This window comes from Oncorhynchus mykiss, chromosome 32 (assembly GCF_013265735.2).
Source record: "Oncorhynchus mykiss isolate Arlee chromosome 32, USDA_OmykA_1.1, whole genome shotgun sequence".
NCBI lineage: Eukaryota > Metazoa > Chordata > Actinopteri > Salmoniformes > Salmonidae > Oncorhynchus > Oncorhynchus mykiss.
In genome coordinates, this window is record NC_050572.1 from 5,818,651 (window position 1) to 5,839,793 (window position 21,143).

General features: G+C 38.6%; 1 protein-coding gene across 1 annotated transcript in view; it reads left to right on the forward strand.

Annotated features, from left to right (window-relative positions):
• Positions 1-429: 429 nt before the first annotated feature.
• Positions 430-21,143, forward strand: part of LOC110489352 (stromal membrane-associated protein 2-like) — a 37,661-nt gene continuing 16,947 nt past the window's right edge. The window contains exon 1 of the mRNA XM_036971826.1: positions 430-915. Coding sequence (XP_036827721.1) covers positions 810-915 — 106 coding nt within the window. The 5' untranslated portion in view covers positions 430-809. The remainder of the gene's footprint in view (positions 916-21,143) is intronic.

The window sequence follows — 21,143 nt, forward strand, 5'->3', positions numbered from 1 at the left end:
TAAGGAAGCATTTCACGGTAAAGTCTATACTTGTTATATTCGGCGCAAGTGGCAAATAAAGTTTGATTTGGTTTGGGGCTATTGGGGGGGGGGGGCACGAAGTGTTGCTGGATATGCACGCCCCCCCCCCCCCCCCCCCCCAGAACTACTAGTAGAGACCCTACTGAGTATTTACCAAACCACTTTGCTGAAGCCGGTTGAAAAGGTTTCTCTCTACAGCCTAATATTCTCAACATAGTATTTTTTCTTTTTTGATCTATTATTATTTGTTTAACCATATTTTTGTATTTGTTTTCTTAAATTACTTATTGCCTTTTCTTGGTGGCACAATAAAGAGACGAGAGAGTACTTGACACTGATGCGTGTAAAATTCGCGAAGCTAAATCGCCTGCTGCGCTAACATTTTACACAAGAGGGCGACAGAAAATATCCAAATTTGTTGGGATATTTTACTTCCAAACAGACATTTTTCGACAAAAAGAATACGAGTGCAAATAGGTTACAACCTGTCTTGCCAGCCCCAATACTCATACATTGCTGCAAGCTAACTGGCTACTAGTAGCTTCGACTTGAGGGATTGTTCCTTAACGTGCGTGAAAAACAAATCGCTTCCTTCTTTTGAAGAGGATAAAGAGGACCTGCGCTGCATAGCTTGTTCTGAATGTCATTTTCCTGGGGTCTGGATTTTATTCTACCAACGGAGTTTTATCTAAATCAGGCTATTCCATCTACTAGTATCTTGATATTAGGACGACAGCGACGGGTGTCGGAAAGGTGTTATCGAGGCAGCACAGAGGCAGAGAGTGAGGATGCTGACTGGTAAATTGGTGAAAGACATAGACAGATATCAAGCTGTCCTTACCTCGCTACTATCACTCGAGGAGAACAAATTCTGCGCGGATTGTGAATCAAAAGGTAAGTCAAATAGTAGCATTGACTATAGGCTGTTACAGTTACTGTGTGTTATGGCCAGCCATATGTTATAACTTAAGTGTTATAGCCGGAGACTATAGATTACAGCAAGTCATATGTCATAACTAAGTGTTATGGCCAGAGACTATAGATTACAGCCAGCCATATGTCATAACTAAGTGTTATGGCCAGAGACTATAGATTACAGCCAGTCATATGTCTATCCAAAACGCTGGGTACGGGGGTGGACACGGACTGGGAACCTATGAGTCAACCTCCGTTTTTGTCGGTTTCCAATAACCTTTCCGGTCTTACCCAGTGAACACGATCGACTGCAGACACTGCATAATAGGATTTGTGTACTTTGAAGGTTGTTATATGAATGTCGTTGTACAGACAGCTAAATACAAAAGACGCCTGCATTGACTTGAACGGTGTCCCCTCTCTCTCTCTCTCTCTCTCTCTCTCTCTGTCTCTCTCTCTCTCGCTCTCTGTCTCTCTCTCGCTCTCTGTCTCTCTCTCTCTCACTCTCTGTCTCTCTCTCTCTCTCTCGCTCTCTGTCTCTCTCTCTCTCTCTCTTTCTGTCTTTCTCTCTCTCTCTCTCTCTCTCTCTCTCTCTCTCTCTCTCTCTGTACAAACTGTTCTAGGTTGAGCCCCTAGAGCGGGTGCATGGGAAGAACAGTGTGTGTGTGTGTGTGTGTCTGTCTGACTGTGTGTGTGTGTGTGTTTTAAAGTTTTTATGTCACATGCACAAGTGCGGTGAATTGAAGTTCTTGCAAGCTCTAAACCCAACAATGCAGTAATCTATATTAATGTAGTATTAACAATAACAAGATTAAACAAAAACACCATACTATTAATACCATACTATATACAGGGTCAGTTAATACCATACTATTTACAGGGTCAGTTAGTACCATACTATATACAGGGTCAGTTAATACCACACTATATACAAGGTCAGTTAATACCATGCTATATACAGGGTCAGTTAATACCATACTATATACAGGGTCAGTTAATACCATACTATATACAGGGTCAGTTAGTACCATACTATATACAGGGTCAGTTAATACCACACTATATACAGGGTTAGTTAATACCATACTATATACAGGGTCAGTTAATACCATACTATATACAGGGTCAGTTAATACTATACTATATACAGGGTTAGTTAATACCATACTATATACAGGGTCAGTTAATACCATACTATTTACAGGGTCAGTTAATACCATACTATATACAGGGTCAGTTAATACCATACTATATACAGGGTCAGTTAATACCATACTATATACAGGGTCAGTTAATACCATACTATATACAGGGTCAGATAATACCATACTATATACAGGGTCAGTTTAATACCATACTATATACAGGGTCAGTTAATACCATACTATATACAGGGTCAGTTAATACTATATACAGGGTCAGATAATACCATACTATATACAGGGTCAGTTAATACCATACTATATACAGGGTCAGTTAATACCATACTATATACAGGGTCAGTTAATACCATACTATATACAGGGTCAGTTAATACCACACTATATACAGGGTCAGTTTAATACTATATACAGGGTCAGTTAATACTATACTATATACAGGGTCAGTTAATACTATACTATATACAGGGTCAGTTAATACCATACTATATACAGGGTCAGTTAATACTATACTATATACAGGGTCAGTTAATACCATACTATATACAGGGTCAGTTAGTACCATACTATATACAGGGTCAGTTAATACTATACTATATACAGGGTCAGTTAATACCATCCTATATACAGGGTCAGTTAATACCATACTATATACAGGGTCAGTTAATACCACACTATATACAGGGTCAGTTTAATACCATACTATATACAGGGTCAGTTAATACCACACTATATACAGGGTCAGTTTAATACTATATACAGGGTCAGTTAATACCATACTATATACAGGGTCAGTTAATACCATACTATATACAGGGTCAGTTAATACTATACTATATACAGGGTCAGTTAATACCATACTATATACAGGGTCAGTTAATACCATACTATATACAGGGTCAGTTAATACCATACTATATACAGGGTCAGTTAATACCATACTATATACAGGGTCAGTTTAATACCATACTATATACAGGGTCAGTTAATACCACACTATATACAGGGTCAGTTTAATACTATATACAGGGTCAGTTAATACCATACTATATACAGGGTCAGTTAATACTATACTATATACAGGGTCAGTTAATACCATACTATTTACAGGGTCAGTTAATACCATACTATATACAGGGTCAGTTAATACCATACTATATACAGGGTCAGTTAATACCATACTATATACAGGGTCAGTTAATACTATATACAGGGTCAGATAATACCATACTATATACAGGGTCAGTTAATACCACACTATATACAGGGTCAGTTTAATACTATATACAGGGTCAGTTAATACCATACTATATACAGGGTCAGTTAATACTATACTATATACAGGGTCAGTTAATACCATACTATTTACAGGGTCAGTTAATACCATACTATATACAGGGTCAGTTAATACCATACTATATACAGGGTCAGTTAATACCATACTATATACAGGGTCAGTTAATACTATATACAGGGTCAGATAATACCATACTATATACAGGGTCAGTTAATACCACACTATATACAGGGTCAGTTTAATACTATATACAGGGTCAGTTAGTACCATACTATATACAGGGTCAGTTAATACCACACTATATACAGGGTCAGTTTAATACTATATACAGGGTCAGTTAATACTATATACAGGGTCAGTTAATACTATACTATATACAGGGTCAGATAATACCATACTATATACAGGGTCAGTTAATACTATATACAGGGTCAGTTAATACCATACTATATACAGGGTCAGTTAATACCATACTAGATACAGGGTCAGTTAATACCATACTATATACAGGGTCAGTTTAATACTATATACAGGGTCAGTTAATACCATACTAGATACAGGGTCAGTTAATACCATACTATATACAGGGTCAGTTAATACTATATACAGGGTCAGTTAATACCACACTATTTACAGGGTCAGTTAATACCATACTATATACAGGGTCAGTTAATACCATACTATATACAGGGTCAGTTAATACCATACTATTTACAGGGTCAGTTAATACCATACTATATACAGGGTCAGTTAATACCATACTATATACAGGGTCAGTTAATACCACACTATATACCGGGTTAGTTAATACCATACTATATACAGGGTCAGTTAATACTATATACAGGGTCAGTTAATACCATACTATATACAGGGTCAGTTAATACCATACTATATACAGGTTCAGTTAGTACCATACTATATACAGGGTCAGTTAATACCATAATATTTACAGGGTCAGTTAATACCATACTATATACAGGGTCAGTTAGTACCATACTATATACAGGGTCAGTTCAATACAATACTATATACATGGTCAGTTAATACCATACTATATACAGGGTCAGTTAATACCATACTATATACAGGGTCAGTTAATACCATACTATATACAGGGTCAGTTAATACCATACTATATACAGGGTCAGTTAATACCATACTATATACAGGGTCAGTTAATACCATACTATATACAGGGTCAGTTAGTACCATACTATATACAGGGTCAGTTAATACTATATACAGGGTCAGTTAATACCATACTATATACATGGTCAGTTAATACCATACTATATACAGGGTCAGTTAATACCATACTATATACAGGGTCAGTTAATACCATACTATATACAGGGTCAGTTAATACCATACTATATACAGGGTCAGTTAATACCATACTATATACAGGGTCAGTTAGTACCATACTATATACAGGGTCAGTTCAATACCATACTATATACATGGTCAGTTAATACCATACTATATACAGGGTCAGTTAATACCATACTATATACATGGTCAGTTAATACCATACTATATACAGGGTCAGTTAATACCATACTATATACAGGGTCAGATAATACCATACTATATACAGGGTCAGTTAATACTATATACAGGGTCAGTTAATACCATACTATATACAGGGTCAGTTAATACCATACTATATACAGGGTCAGATAATACCATACTATATACAGGGTCAGATAATACCATACTATATACATGGTCAGTTAATACCATACTATATACAGGGTCAGTTAATACCATACTATATACATGGTCAGTTAATACCATACTATATACAGGGTCAGTTAATACTATATACAGGGTCAGTTAATACCATACTATATACAGGGTCAGTTAATACCATACTATATACATGGTCAGTTAATACCATACTATATACAGGGTCAGTTAATACCATACTATATACAGGGTCAGATAATACCATACTATATACATGGTCAGTTAATACCATACTATATACAGGGTCAGTTAATACCATACTATATACATGGTCAGTTAATACCATACTATATACAGGGTCAGTTAATACCATACTATATACAGGGTCAGTTAATACTATATACAGGTTCAGATAATACCATACTATATACAGGGTCAGTTAATACCATACTATATACAGGGTCAGTTAATACCATACTATATACAGGGTCAGTTAATACCATACTATATACAGGGTCAGTTAATACCATACTATATACAGGGTCAGTTAATACCATACTATATACAGGGTCAGTTAATACCATACTATATACAGGGTCAGTTAATACCATACTATATACAGGGTCAGTTAATACCATACTATATACAGGGTCAGTTAATACCATACTATATACAGGGTCAGTTAATACCACACTATATACCGGGTTAGTTAATACCATACTATATACAGGGTCAGTTAATACTATATACAGGGTCAGTTAATACCATACTATATACAGGGTCAGTTAGTACCATACTATATACAGGGTCAGTTTAATACTATATACAGGGTCAGTTAATACCATACTAGATACAGGGTCAGTTAATACCATACTAGATACAGGGTCAGTTAATACCATACTATATACAGGGTCAGTTAATACCATACTATATACATGGTCAGTTAATACTATATACAGGGTCAGTTAATACCATACTATATACAGGATCAGTCAATACCATCCTATATACAGGGTCAGTTAATACCATACTATATACAGGGTCAGTTAATACCATACTATATACAGGGTCAGTTAATACCATACTATATACAGGGTCAGTTAATACCATACTATATACAGGGTCAGTTAATACCATACTATATACAGGGTCAGTTAATACTATATACAGGGTCAGTTAATACCATACTATATACAGGGTCAGATAATACCACACTATATACAGGGTCAGTTAATACCATACTATATACAGGGTCAGTTAATACTATATACAGGGTCAGATAATACCACACTATATACAGGGTCAGTTAATACCATACTATATACAGGGTCAGTTAATACCACACTATATACAGGGTCAGTTAATACCATACTATATACAGGGTCAGTTAATATAATATACAGGTTCAGATAATACCACACTATATACAGGGTCAGTTTAATACTATATACAGGGTCAGTTAATACCATACTAGATACAGGGTCAGTTAATACCATACTATATACATGGTCAGTTAATACTATATACAGGGTCAGTTAATACCACACTATATACAGGGTCAGTTAATACCATACTATATACAGGGTCAGTTAATACTATATACAGGGTCAGTCAATACCATCCTATATACAGGGTCAGTTTAATACTATATACAGGGTCAGTTAATACCATACTATATACAGGGTCAGTTAATACCATACTATATACAGGGTCAGGTTAATACCATACTATATACAGGGTCAGTTAATACCATACCATATACAGGGTTAGTTAATACCATACTATATACAGGGTCAGTCCAATACCATACTATATACAGGGTCAGTTAATACCATACTATATACAGGGTCAGTTAATACCACACTATATACCGGGTTAGTTAATACCATACTATATACAGAGTCAGTTAATACCATACTATATACAGGGTCAGTTAATACCATACTATATACAGGGTCAGTTAATACCATACTATATACAGGGTCAGTTTAATACCATACTATATACAGGGTCAGTTCAATACCACACTATATACAGGGTCAGTTAATACCATACTATATACAGGGTCAGTTAATACCACACTATATACAGGGTCAGTTAATACTATATACAGGGTCAGTTAATACCATACTATATACAGGGTCAGTCAATGCCATCCTATATACAGGGTCAGTCAATACCATCCTATATACAGGGTCAGTTTAATACTATATACAGGGTCAGTTAATACCATACTATGTATGCAGGGATATTGTGGTGATGGAGTTAGGTATGTATAGGGTAAGGTAACTAGGCATCGGGATATATGATAAACAGTGTAGCACCAGCGTATATGATGAATGTGTGGGTAGAGTCAGTATATAATGGGTGTGCAAAAAATAATAAATACAACGGCAAAATCAGATAGTCAGTGTATCCTTTTGTTCGCTATTTTGTTAGCTATTTAGTTAGCTATTTAGTTAGCTATTTAGTTAGCTATTTAGTTAGCTATTTAATTAGCTATTTAGTTAGCTATTTAGTTAGCTATTTAATTAGCTATTTAATTAGCTATTTAGTTAGCTATTTAATTAGCCATTTAGTTAGCTATTTAGTTAGCTATTTAGTTGGCTATTTAGCAGTCTCATAGCTTGGGGATAGAAGCTGTACCACCGTCATTTCGTCCGCAAACATCATGATTGGAGTCATGCCAGGCCACGGTGAACAAGGGACACAGGAGGGGACTAAGCACACACCCCTGTGGGTCCCCCGTGTGGACGGGGGTTGGCATGTCAGGACGCCCAGGGCCAGGGCCAGTTGAAGAGGGAGGTGTTCAGTCCCAGAGTCTTTAGCTTGATGATGAGCTTGATGAGCTTGGAGGGAACAGTATTGTTGAACGCTGAGCTGTAGTCAATGAACAGCATTCTCACATAGGTATTCCTCTTATCTAGGTGGGTGAGGGCAGTGTGGAGAGCAGTTGAGATTGCGTTGTCTATGAATCTGTTGAGGTGGTATATGCAAATTAGAGTGGGTCTAGGTTGTCTGGGATGTGTGCCATAACCAGCCTCTCAAAGCACTTCCTGATTACAGAAGTGAGTGCTACAGGGTGGTAGTCATTGTCGCATGAAGCCTTAGAGTTCTTGGGAACAGGAATGATGGTGGACATCTTAAAACATGCACGGATTACAGACTGGGACAAGAAGAGGTTGAAAATGACAGCGTATATGCCTGCCAGCTGTTCTGCTCTGAATAAGCAATCTGGAATACCGTCTGGCCCGGAGGCCTTGCTAGTGTTACGCTGATTAAAGATCTTCCTCACGCCGGTCTCAGAGTGTAACGGACGTTGGTGGAAGAAGGGGAGGACCAAAGCACAGCGTGGTACGCGTTCCTCATGTTTATTCGAAATTGAACACTAAAATGCAAAACAACAAAGAGACAACCGATACAGCTCCGTCAGGTGCAACACACACTAAACAGAAAATAACTACCCACAAAACCCATGTGGGCAAGAGCTACCTAAGTATGGTTCTCAATCAGAGACAACGACAGACAGCTGTCCCTGATTGAGAACCATACCCGGCCAAAAACAAAGAAATACAAAAACATAGAAAAAAGGAACATAGAATGCCCACCCTAGTAACACCCTGGCGTAACCAAAATAGAGAATAAAAGCCTCTCTATGGCCAGGGCGTGACATTGAGAGAGAAATCACCCAGTCCTCTGGGTCAGTGTGGGCCTTCACACAGGGTTGTTATTTTCGAAAGCTAGCATTAAAATAAAAAAAATGTGTTTGTCTGGTAAAGAGGCATCATTGGGCAGATCACAGCTGTAATCCGTAATGGACTGTAGCCTCTGCCACATGCAGCGGGCGTCAGTAGCCTGTGTAATATGATTCCACATTGTTCCTACACTGTCCTTTTGCTCGTTTGATGACTCTGCATAGTGGGACTTCTTGTACTTCTTGTCACAGCCTCAGGGTTGTCTGATAGCCCTGTGTGTGGTAGCCCTGTCCTGTATTTTCGCACCAACCTCAGTGGTTGGTCCTTTTGATTTGGGAAGCAGCGAACCTTCACTGTGGTGATGTCGCCGATGTACAGTACCAATCAAAAGTTTGGACACACCTACTCATTCCAGGGTTTTTCTTTATTTTACCTATTTTCTATTTTGTAGAATAATACTGAAGACATCAAAACTATGAAATAACACATATGGAATCATGTATAACCAAAAAAAGTGTTAAACAAATCAAAATATATTTAATTTTTTGAGATTCTTCAAAGTATCAACCCTTTGCCTTGATGGCAGCTTTGCACACTCTTGGTATTCTCTCAACCAGCTTCATGAGGTAGTCACCTGGAATGCATTTCAATTAACAAGTTTGCCTTGTTAAAAGTTAATTTGTGCAATTTCTTTCCTTAAAACCTATTTTGGCTCAAATCCCATTAACGGGATCAATTTGACCACAGCCAGTGAAATTGCAGGGCGCCAAATTCAAACAACAGAAATCTCATAATTAAAATTCCTCAAACATACAATTATTATGCATAATTTTAAAGATAAACTTCTTGTTAATCCAACCACAGTGTCCGATTTCAAAAAGTCTTTACGGTGAAAGTTTTCCATGCGATTATGTTAGGTCAGCGCCTAGTCACAAAAACACAGCCATTTTCCAGCCAAAGAGAGGATTCACAAAAATCAGAAATAGAGATAGAATTAATCACTAACCTTTGATGATCTTCATCAGATAGCACTCATAGGACGTCATGTTACACAATACATGTATGTTTTCTTCGATAAAGTTCACATTTATATCCAAAAATCTCAGTTTACTTTGGTGCGTTATGTTCAGTAATGTTTCACGTCCAAAACATCCGGTGAATTCGCAGAGAGCCACAACAATTTACAGAAATACTTTGATAAATAAACTTTGATGAAAGATACAAGTGTTATACATAGGATTAGAGATAAACTTCTCCTTAATGCAACCGCTGTGTCAGATTTTCAAAAAAGCTTTACGGCGAAAGCACACCATGCGATAATCTGAGTACAGCGCTCAGCCACCAAAACAAGCCATACAGATACCCGCCAAGTTGTGGAGTCAACAAAAGTCAGAAATAGCGTTATAAATATTCACTTACCTTTGATGATCTTCATCAGAATGCACTCCCAGGAATCCCAGTTCCATAATAAATGTTTGTTTTGTTTGATAAAGTCCATCATTGATGTCTAAATGCCTCCTTTTAGTTAATTAATCCAAATGCACAAAGCGGAGTCACCAAGTCCAGACGAAAAGTCAAAAAAGTTCCACTACAATTCGTAGAAACATATCAAACGATGTATATAATCAAGCCTTAGGATGTTTTTTTTATCATAAACATCAATAATATTCCAACCGGACAATTCCTTTGTCATTAGAAAGGAAAGGGAACGGAGCTCGTGCTCACGGCCGCGCGCGAGACTAAACTAAAGGCTTTCAGCCTGACCAATTGTTGAAACAGCTCTTATTCGCACCCCTTTCTCAATAGAAGCCTGAAACAACTTTCTAAAGACTGTTGACATCTACTGGAAGCCTTGGGAAGTGCAATCTGACCCCATAGACACTGGATATTGGATAGGCAATCACTTGAAAAACTACAAACCTCAAATTTCCCACCTCCTGGTTGGATTTTTCTCAGGTTTTTGCCTGCCATATGAGTTCTGTTATACTCACAGGCATTATCTTAACAGTTTTGGAAGCTTTAGAGTGTTTTCTAATTATATGCATATTCTAGCTTCTGGACCTGAGTAACAGGCAGTTTACTTTGGGCACGCTTTTCATCCGGACGTGAAAATACTGCCCCCTTGCATTTGAGCCAATCAGTTGTGTTGTGACAAGGTAGGGGTGGTAAACAGAATATAGCCCTATTTGGTAAAAAAAAACAAGTCCATTTTATGGCAAGAACAGCTCAAATAAGCAAAGAGAATCGACAGTCCATCATTACTTTAAGAGATGAAGGTCAGTCAATGTGGAAAATTTCAAGAACTTTTAAAGTTTCTTCAAGTGAAGTCGCAAAAACCCATCAAGCCCTATGATGAAATTGAGGACCGCCACAGGAAAGGAAGACCCAGAGTCACCGCTGCTGCAGAGGATAAGTTCACTAGCGTTACCAGCCTCTCAAATTGCAGCACAAATAAATGCTTTCAACAGTTCAAGTAACAGACATATCTCAACATCAACTGTTCAGAGGAGACTGTGTCAATCAGGCCTTCAGGGTCGAATTGCAGCAAAGAAACCACTACTAAAGGACACCAATAAGAAGACGAGACTTACTTAGGCCAAGAAGCATGAGCAATGGACATTAGACCGGTGGAAATCTATGCTTTGGTCTGATGAGTCAATATTTGCGATTTTTCTGAGACGGAGAGTAATTAAATGGATGATCTCCACGTGTGTGGTTCCCACCGTGAAGCATAGAGGAGGTGGTGTGGTGGTGTGGGGGTGCTTTGCTGGTGACACTGTCTGTGATTTATTTAGAATTCAAGTCACACTTTTAACCAGTGTGGCTGCCACAGCATTTTGCAGCAATATGCCATCCCATCTGTTTTGTGCTTAGTGGGACTATCATTTGTAATTCAACAGGACAATGACTCCAAACAAACCTTCAGGCTGTGTAAGGGCTATTTGACCAAGAAGGAGAGTGATGGAGTGCTGCATTAGATGACCTGGCCTCCACAATAACCCAACCTCAACCCAATTGAGATGATTTGGGATGACTTGGACCGCAGAGTGAAGGAAAAGCAGCCAAAAAGTGCTCAGCATATGTGGGAAGATGGTTGGAAAAGCATTCCAGGGGAAGCTGGTTGAGAGAATGCAAAGCTGTCATCAAGGCAAAGGGTGGTGTTAAGTTCATTAAGTGCCAGCTTGTGATTTTTCTTGTGGAATCTATACAACAGTAAATATAACAGCCAAAAACTCATTTTGGAGGTAGAAAATGTTTCAGAAAAGCAGAATTTTATGCAGTTTACGAGAGTCCCGCTGGGATGAAATTGACAATCGGAGGTCATCCATTTTATTATCAGCTGGCTGTACATTGGCCAATCAAATGGAGGAAAAGAGGTGGCTGGTTCTCCCTTCGCCTTCATCTCGCCAAGATCCCCCCCTCTGTTGTCTCTGTAACGTTGACGTTCCGTCTGAAAATCGGGTTGTAAAATCAGGATGTAGCATCAACAAAATGGGGAAAACTTAAGGAATCAGTTAAGTGGAAACTTCCTGAAGACTAGTTATCATATCAAACCTCTACTGTTACATTCAATGAGAACACGACAGTATTAACAACAGATAGAAAAAAAGCAAAGCAAGGATTGCTACATCGTTCACTCTCTCAGCTCAGGGGCTTTATGACAGCCATGGCAACATCTCCACTGGGCCTAAAGTGTGTGTTTAATGTACCATGAGTCTCGTAGCCCTCTCGGAAATGGGAACAAGCCCTGAAGCATTTGAAACTGTGTGTGTGTGTGTGTGCGTGTGTGTGTGTGTGTGTGTGTGTGTGTGTGTGTGTCCCTGTACTATACAACGTGTCTACGGTTTGTGTGTGTTGAGCAGACATAAGGAACATAGAACAAATATAGACAGTGACATTTTGCTTCTGTTTTCTACAGTTTATTAGTGATCCTGCTCACATTTCCTGCTGTGTGTAGGATATCTTTGTTGTGTGACTCTAACGGTGTCACAGCCTAGTTTAATTAGCTATCCCGTGTGTAGGATTAAGGGCTAGGGGAGAAAATGTGAGAACAGCACACACAGACACACATTACTCTCAACAACATAGCCTGAATATAGCAGGCGCTATCGACAAAGATCAGTGGGAACAAGTTGTGATGTACTACTTTCTGCACACGGTCAGTGTGAACCTGAGTGTCTTGACACAACGGACCAAACAAGATGTAACTACAAAGAAAACGGAAACGACACAGCCGGACGTTCTTATTGAAAGTGGTTCCAGTCTGCTGTGAAGCGTTCATCCATAAGAGTCTAGCTACATTATCAGATAATATACGTTTCAAATTTTGTCAGAAAGTCGTTTTCATTGCAAGTTAAAGCGTAATGTTAGCTAGTTGGCTAACGTTGGCTTGCTGATTCACTAGATAAGGTTAGCTTGCTGATTCACTAGATAACGTTAGCTTGCTGATTCACTAGATAACGTTAGCTTGCTGATTCACTAGATAACGTTAGCTTGCTGATTCACTAGATAACGTTAGCTTGCTGATTCACTAGATAACGTTAGCTTGCTGATTCACTAGATAACGTTAGCTTGCTGATTCACTAGATAACGTTAGCTTGCTGATTCACTAGATACGGTTAGCTTGCTGATTCACTAGATAAGGTTAGCTTGCTGATTCACTAGATAACGTTAGCTTGCTGATTCACTAGATAACATTAGCTTGCTGATTCACTAGATAACGTTAGCTTGCTGATTCACTAGATAAGGTTATCTTGCTGATTCACTAGATAACATTAGCTTGCTGATTCACTAGATAACGTTAGCTTGCTGATTCACTAGATAACGTTAGCTTGCTGATTCACTAGATAACTTTAGCTTGCTGATTCACTAGATAAGGTTAGCTTGCTGATTCACTAGATAACGTTAGCTTGCTGATTCACTAGATAACGTTAGCTTGCTGATTCACTAGATAAGGTTATCTTGCTGATTCACTAGATAATATTAGCTTGCTGATTCACTAGATAACGTTAGCTTGCTGATTCACTAGATAACGTTAGCTTGCTGATTCACTAGATAACGTTAGCTTGCTGATTCACTAGATAACGTTAGCTTGCTGATTCACTAGATAACGTTAGCTTGCTGATTCACTAGATAACATTAGCTTGCTGATTCACTAGATAACGTTAGCTTGCTGATTCACTAGATAACGTTAGCTTGCTGATTCACTAGATAACGTTAGCTTGCTGATTCACTAGATACGGTTAGCTTGCTGATTCACTAGATAAGGTTAGCTTGCTGATTCACTAGATAACGTTAGCTTGCTGATTCACTAGATAACATTAGCTTGCTGATTCACTAGATAACGTTAGCTTGCTGATTCACTAGATAAGGTTATCTTGCTGATTCACTAGATAACATTAGCTTGCTGATTCACTAGATAACGTTAGCTTGCTGATTCACTAGATAACGTTAGCTTGCTGATTCACTAGATAACTTTAGCTTGCTGATTCACTAGATAAGGTTAGCTTGCTGATTCACTAGATAACGTTAGCTTGCTGATTCACTAGATAACGTTAGCTTGCTGATTCACTAGATAAGGTTATCTTGCTGATTCACTAGATAATATTAGCTTGCTGATTCACTAGATAACGTTAGCTTGCTGATTCACTAGATAACGTTAGCTTGCTGATTCACTAGATAACGTTAGCTTGCTGATTCACTAGATAACTTTAGCTTGCTGATTCACTAGATAAGGTTAGCTTGCTGATTCACTAGATAACGTTAGCTTGCTGATTCACTAGATAACGTTAGCTTGCTGATTCACTAGATAAGGTTATCTTGCTGATTCACTAGATAATATTAGCTTGCTGATTCACTAGATAACGTTAGCTTGCTGATTCACTAGATAACGTTAGCTTGCTGATTCACTAGATAACGTTAGCTTGCTGATTCACTAGATAACGTTAGCTTGCTGATTCACTAGATAACGTTAGCTTGCTGATTCACTAGATAACATTAGCTTGCTGATTCACTAGATAACGTTAGCTTGCTGATTCACTAGATAACGTTAGCTTGCTGATTCACTAGATAACGTTAGCTTGCTGATTCACTAGATACGGTTAGCTTGCTGATTCACTAGATAAGGTTAGCTTGCTGATTCACTAGATAACGTTAGCTTGCTGATTCACTAGATAACATTAGCTTGCTGATTCACTAGATAACGTTAGCTTGCTGATTCACTAGATAAGGTTATCTTGCTGATTCACTAGATAACATTAGCTTGCTGATTCACTAGATAACGTTAGCTTGCTGATTCACTAGATAACGTTAGCTTGCTGATTCACTAGATAACTTTAGCTTGCTGATTCACTAGATAACGTTAGCTTGCTGATTCACTAGATAACGTTAGCTTGCTGATTCACTAGATAACGTTAGCTTGCTGATTCACTAGATAACGTTAGCTTGCTGATTCACTAGATAACGTTAGCTTGCTGATTCACTAGATAACGTTAGCTTGCTGATTCACTAGATAACGTTAGCTTGCTGATTCACTAGATAACGTTAGCTTGCTGATTCACCAGATAATGTTAGCTTGCTGATTCACCAGATAACGTTAGCTTGCTGATTCACTAGATAACGTTAGCTTGCTGAGTCACTAGATAAGGTTAGCTTGCTGATTCACTAGATAACGTTAGCTTGCTGATTCACTAGATAACGTTAGCTTGCTGATTCACTACATAACGTTAGCTTACTGATTCACTAGATAACGTTAGCTTGCTGATTCACTAGATAACGTTAGCTTGCTGATTCACTAGATAAAGTTAGCTTGCTGACTCACTAGATAACGTTAGCTTGCTGATTCACTAGATAACGTTAGCTTGCTGATTCACTAGATAACGTTAGCTTGCTGATTCACTACATAACGTTAGCTTACTGATTCACTAGATAACGTTAGCTTGCTGATTCACTAGATAACGTTAGCTTGCTGATTCACTAGATAAAGTTAGCTTGCTGACTCACTAGATAACGTTAGCTTGCTGATTCACTAGATAACGTTAGCTTGCTGATTCACTAGATAACGTTACGTGAAATGATCTGTGTGATAATATTATTTGTATCTCAGAAAGCCATTTGCATTGCTAGTTATAGTGTAATGTTAGCTAGCTAGGTAACATTGAACCTATACTGAACAAAAAATATAAATGCAACAGACAACAATGTAAACGATTTTACTGAGTTACAGTTCATATAACGAAATCAGGCCCGTATCTTTGTATTTCACATGGGCCGGTGCACAGCCACCCACTGGGGTGCCAGGCCAACCTAATCAGAACACGTTTTTCCCCTACAAAAAGGCTTTATTACAGACAGAAATCCTCAGTTTCATCAGCTGTCTGGGTGGCTGGTCTCAGACGATCCCGCAGGTGAAGAAGCCAGATGTGGAGGTCCAGGGCTGGCCTGGTTACACGTGATCTGCGGTTGTGAGGCCTGTTGGACGTACTGACTCATTCTCTAAAACAACGTTGATGACGACTATGGTAGAGAAATTAACTTTACTCACACTGTTTAGCACATGGCCTCACATGTGAATCCACTACCTTACTCACTCTGTCTAGCACATGGCCTCACATGTGAATCCACTACCTTACTCACTCTGTCTAGCACATGGCCTCACATTTGAATCCACTACCTTACTCACTCTGTCTAGCACATGGCCTCACATGTGAATCCACTACCTTACTCACTCTGTCTAGCACATGGCCTCACATTTGAATCCACTACCTTACTCACTCTGTCTAGCACATGGCCTCATATTTGAACCCACTACTTTACTCATTCAAGGACCGTTTTCAAGGACCGTTTTCTCAAAAGTGGGGTTACAAGTTTATCAACTTTCAAAGCAGAATTACTTTCCCATTGTTCCTCAAATGTAGTCTATGATAAACCATTTTCTAGCTCTGAGTCTCTACTTTTATCTAATGCAAAAAAACATCATTTCAATTTTTCTACATAAGACCAAATCGAGGCTCTCGGTCACATACGGTATAATGTACAGATTTACAGATTTAGATATGGTATAATGTAAAGAGTTAGCATGTGATGCTATTTAGATACGTATAAAGATATTGTCACGTTCTGACCTCTATTTCCTTTGTTTTTGTATTTATTTAGTATGGTCAGGGCGTGAGTTGGGTGGGCAGTCTATGTTTGTTTTTCTATGTTTTGGGGCAGTTCTATGTTTTCGGCCTAGTATGGTTCTCAATCAGAGGCAGGTGTCATTAGTTGTCTCTGATTGAGAATCATACTTAGGTAGCCTGGGTTTCACTGTGTGTTTGTGGGTGATTGTTCCTGTCTTTGTGTAGTATTCACCAGATAGGCTGTATTAGGTTTTGAGTTCTCACGTTTCTTGTTTTTTCGTTAGTTTGTTCATGTATAGTGTCGAGAATAAAATACAATGAACAACCACCACGCTGCGCTTTGGTCCGCTTCTCCTCCTCCTACAGACGAACGCCGTTACAGATATGGTTTAATGTAAAGAGTTAGCATGTGATGCTATTTAGATACAGATTTAGATATGGTTTAATGTGAAGAGTTAGCATGTGATGCTATTTAGATACAGATTTACATATGGTATAATGTGAAGAGTTAGCATGTGATGCTATTTAGATACAGATTTAGATAAGGTTTAATGTGAAGAGTTAGCATGTGATGCTATTTAGATACAGATTTACATATGGTATAATGTGAAGAGTTAGCATGTGATGCTATTTAGATACAGATTTAGATATGGTTTAATGTGAAGAGTTAGCATGTGATGCTATTTAGATATGGTGTAATGTAAAGCGCTAGCTAGGGCTGCAGCGGTTATAACATTTTAGTCAGCTGGTGATTGTCAAGCAAATAACTATAGGTCTCACAGTAATGTCCGGTTAATTAACCATCAACACATTATAGCATCTCCTGACCTCCAGACTGATGCAGACCTTTGGTTCCATGTAATATAGCCTACACCTTTAAAATAAATCCATTATTTATTTTAGACAGGTGGTGGCCATTGTGCCCTTCTCCTTGAGTGTTGAGTGCTCCTAAGCACCTCTCACTCACATGGGTCTCCATAAGCGTGATCAGGTATTTCTCACAGGCTACAAGTGAAGATGGACACCGGGACGCAACAGCGTACGTCCTTATCCAATTCCGAGGTCCATATTGAAGATATTGGGAAGAAACTGTCCACATGTGCTTTTTGTCAGCCAACAAGATGAGTAGGCCTAACGAACAGCAAAAGCACTATTCTATGTCAATCTACTATCCCCCATAAATTTTCCAAACATAGTCTGGGAAAGTTGTGGGATTCGATAGATCCCTAATTAATACAACCACTAGTATCAAAACAACTTTTTTATGCAATGTGGCTGACGCAACAGATCAGAACGTTTAGCTTAAACTGTTGCTAAACGATTATGCTATTTCATCACATTATAAGCACAGCAATGGGCACATGACAGTATAATAAGCGTGAATGTTCCATTATCGGAAACACCATTATCAAAAGTGACCGCAAATGCAATTGTGCATGTAATGCTTTTATTATAAATGTGCATTTTTATGGTGAAAATGATCTTCCCTAAACTTGAAATTCACACGCTGCTTTTGTATGACAGTTAGGCTCTACACCCCTTGTAAAGCAGATTAATGTGCTCAATTTTAAGAAGTTATTTGGCCACTTTAGCTGTGATACAAACCTTATTAAAACATATAGGCTTATGGGCTAGGCTACATGAGGTGTGCGACTGATTCGAAAAAGTTGCGAAATAAAAGGCTTTGTTTCTTATACTGGGCATCATTCACAAGTTATAATATATAATTCACAAGTGAAAGGCTAATATTGTCACCCAGCAGACTATTCTTGATTTAATCTTGTCTTTAGATATACTAAATAATATATGTGTGAAATTTGTTTTGATTTTGTATGGACCATTATCATGCACCTGTATGAAAACAGGTGCAGCAGGAAAAAAATCTATGTCATGTATGTACTTAAATAGTGAATGGAGGACGCTTTTCCCCTGGTTTATTTTCATACCAGCCAGGTAGGTTATACTTCTGTTGTAAATACAAGCAATGTGCTTAATGTTAGGACAGTTGAGAAGTAAATATAGTAGGCCTAGCCTATAGAAAGCTGATGGGATCCTCCTCTTTTTATTAGAGGCCATCACTCTTTTTTCTCCCGCAATTGCATAGCCTATAGAAATGTTGTGCAACATGAGCTCATGGGCTCTCATGATGTGTTTGATTTAGATTTACCATTATATTTGCATTGATGTCAGAGTGATTAGAGGGACAATAGAGTGCTGAGTACCAGGCAGTTAACAAGTTTGGTAGACTACTAATGACCATCAGCAGCATCAAGGTCACGTGGAATTTGACTGCCTCCATGACTAGTTTGCACTCACAACAGCCCTAGAGTTTGCATGTGATGATATTTAGATACAGATAAAGATGTTATTTTTTTATTATTTTTATTTCACCTTTATTTAGCCAGGTTGGCTAGTTGAGAACAACTTCTCATTTACAACTGCGACCTGGCCAAGATAAAGCAAAGCAGTGCGACACAAACAACAACACAGAGTTACACATGGAATAAACAAACATACAGTCAATAATACAGTAGAACAAAAGAAAACAAAATGTACATATACAGTGTGTGCAAATGAGGTAAGATAAGGGAGGTAAGGCAATAAATAGGCCATAGTAGAAAAATAATTACAATATAGCAATTAGACACTGGAGTGATAGAGACTGGAGGGATAGATGTGCAGAAGATGAATGTGCAATTAGAGATACTGGGGTGCAAAGGAGTAAAAAAAAAGTATGGGGATGAGGTAGTTGGATGGGCTATTTACAGATGGGCTGTGTACAGGTGCAGTGATCTGTGAGCTGCTCTGGCAGCTGGTGCTTAAAGCTAGTGAGGGAGATATGAGTATCCAGCTTCAGTGATTTTTGCAATTCGTTCCAGTCATTGGCAGCAGAGAACTGGAAGGAAAGGCGGCCAAAGAAGGAGTTGGCTTGGGGGTGACCAGAGAGATATACCTGCTGGAGCACGTGATCCATCACTAAATAGATACACACAGCAGCTCTCTGAGTTCCCATGATCCTTCATTACATAGATACACACAGCAGCTCTCTGAGTTCCCACAATCCTTCATTACATAGATACACACAGCAGCTCTATGAGTTCCCATGATCCTTCATTAAATAGATACACACAGCAGCTCTCTGAGTTCCCACGATCCTTCATTACATAGATACACACAGCAGCTCTCTGAGTTCCCATGATTCTTCACTACATAGATACACACAGCAGCTCTCTGAGTTCCCATGATCCTTCATAACTGTGAGAAGAAAAATAATGCCATTTAGATACAGAACAAGATAAATATGAAACTATGTGCTTAATATTAATATAATTTCTAAGGAAATTTATTTTGTCACATGCCTCATAACAAAAGGTGTAGACTAACAGAGAAATGCTTACTTGTTCCCAACAATGCAGAGAGAATCAACAGGTGCGTGTGCGTGTGTGTGTGTGTGTGTGTGTGGGGGGGGGTTATGTATGTGTGTAGGAGTACAGTGCATCCAGAAAGTATTGAGACCCCATGACTTTTTTCAGATTTTTGTAACGTTACAGCCTTATTCTAAAATGTATTATATTATTGTTTCCCCTCATCAATCTACACACAATACCCCTTAATGACAAAGCGAAAACAGTTTTAGACAATTTTGCAAATATATTACAAATAAAAAAAACTTAAAATACCTTATTTACATATTCAGACCCTTTACTCAGTACCTTTTTGAAACCTGACACCTTCCTTCCTCGGGCTCCTGAGTGGAACAGCGGTCAAGGGAACTGCATCTCAGTGCTAGAGGCGTCACTACAGACCCTGGTTCAATTTTAGGTTGTGTCACAACCGGCCGTGATTGGGAGTCCCATAGGGCGGCGCACAATTGGCTTCGTCCGGATTTGGCCGGAGTGGGCCATCATTACAAATAATAATTTGTTCTTAAAACTGACTTGCCTAATTACATAAAAATATGTGACCTTCCTGTTTTGAATTTCCCATTTTCTCTGACCTTCCTTTCTTGACCTTCCTGTTTTCTGGGACCTTCCTGCCTTGAACACACTATCTTCTGTGACCTTCCTGCCTTGAACCCACTATCTTCTGTGACCTTCCTGTCTTGGCCTTAGTCCTCGTTAGACACCTGTCTGGATGTATTTCTCTCCTCAGACAGATGGGGGGGGGGGGGGGGGGGGGGGGGGGGAGAAACAGAGGAAGAGGGGGAGGAAGAGAGAGAGAGACGGGGAGAGGGAGAGAGAAA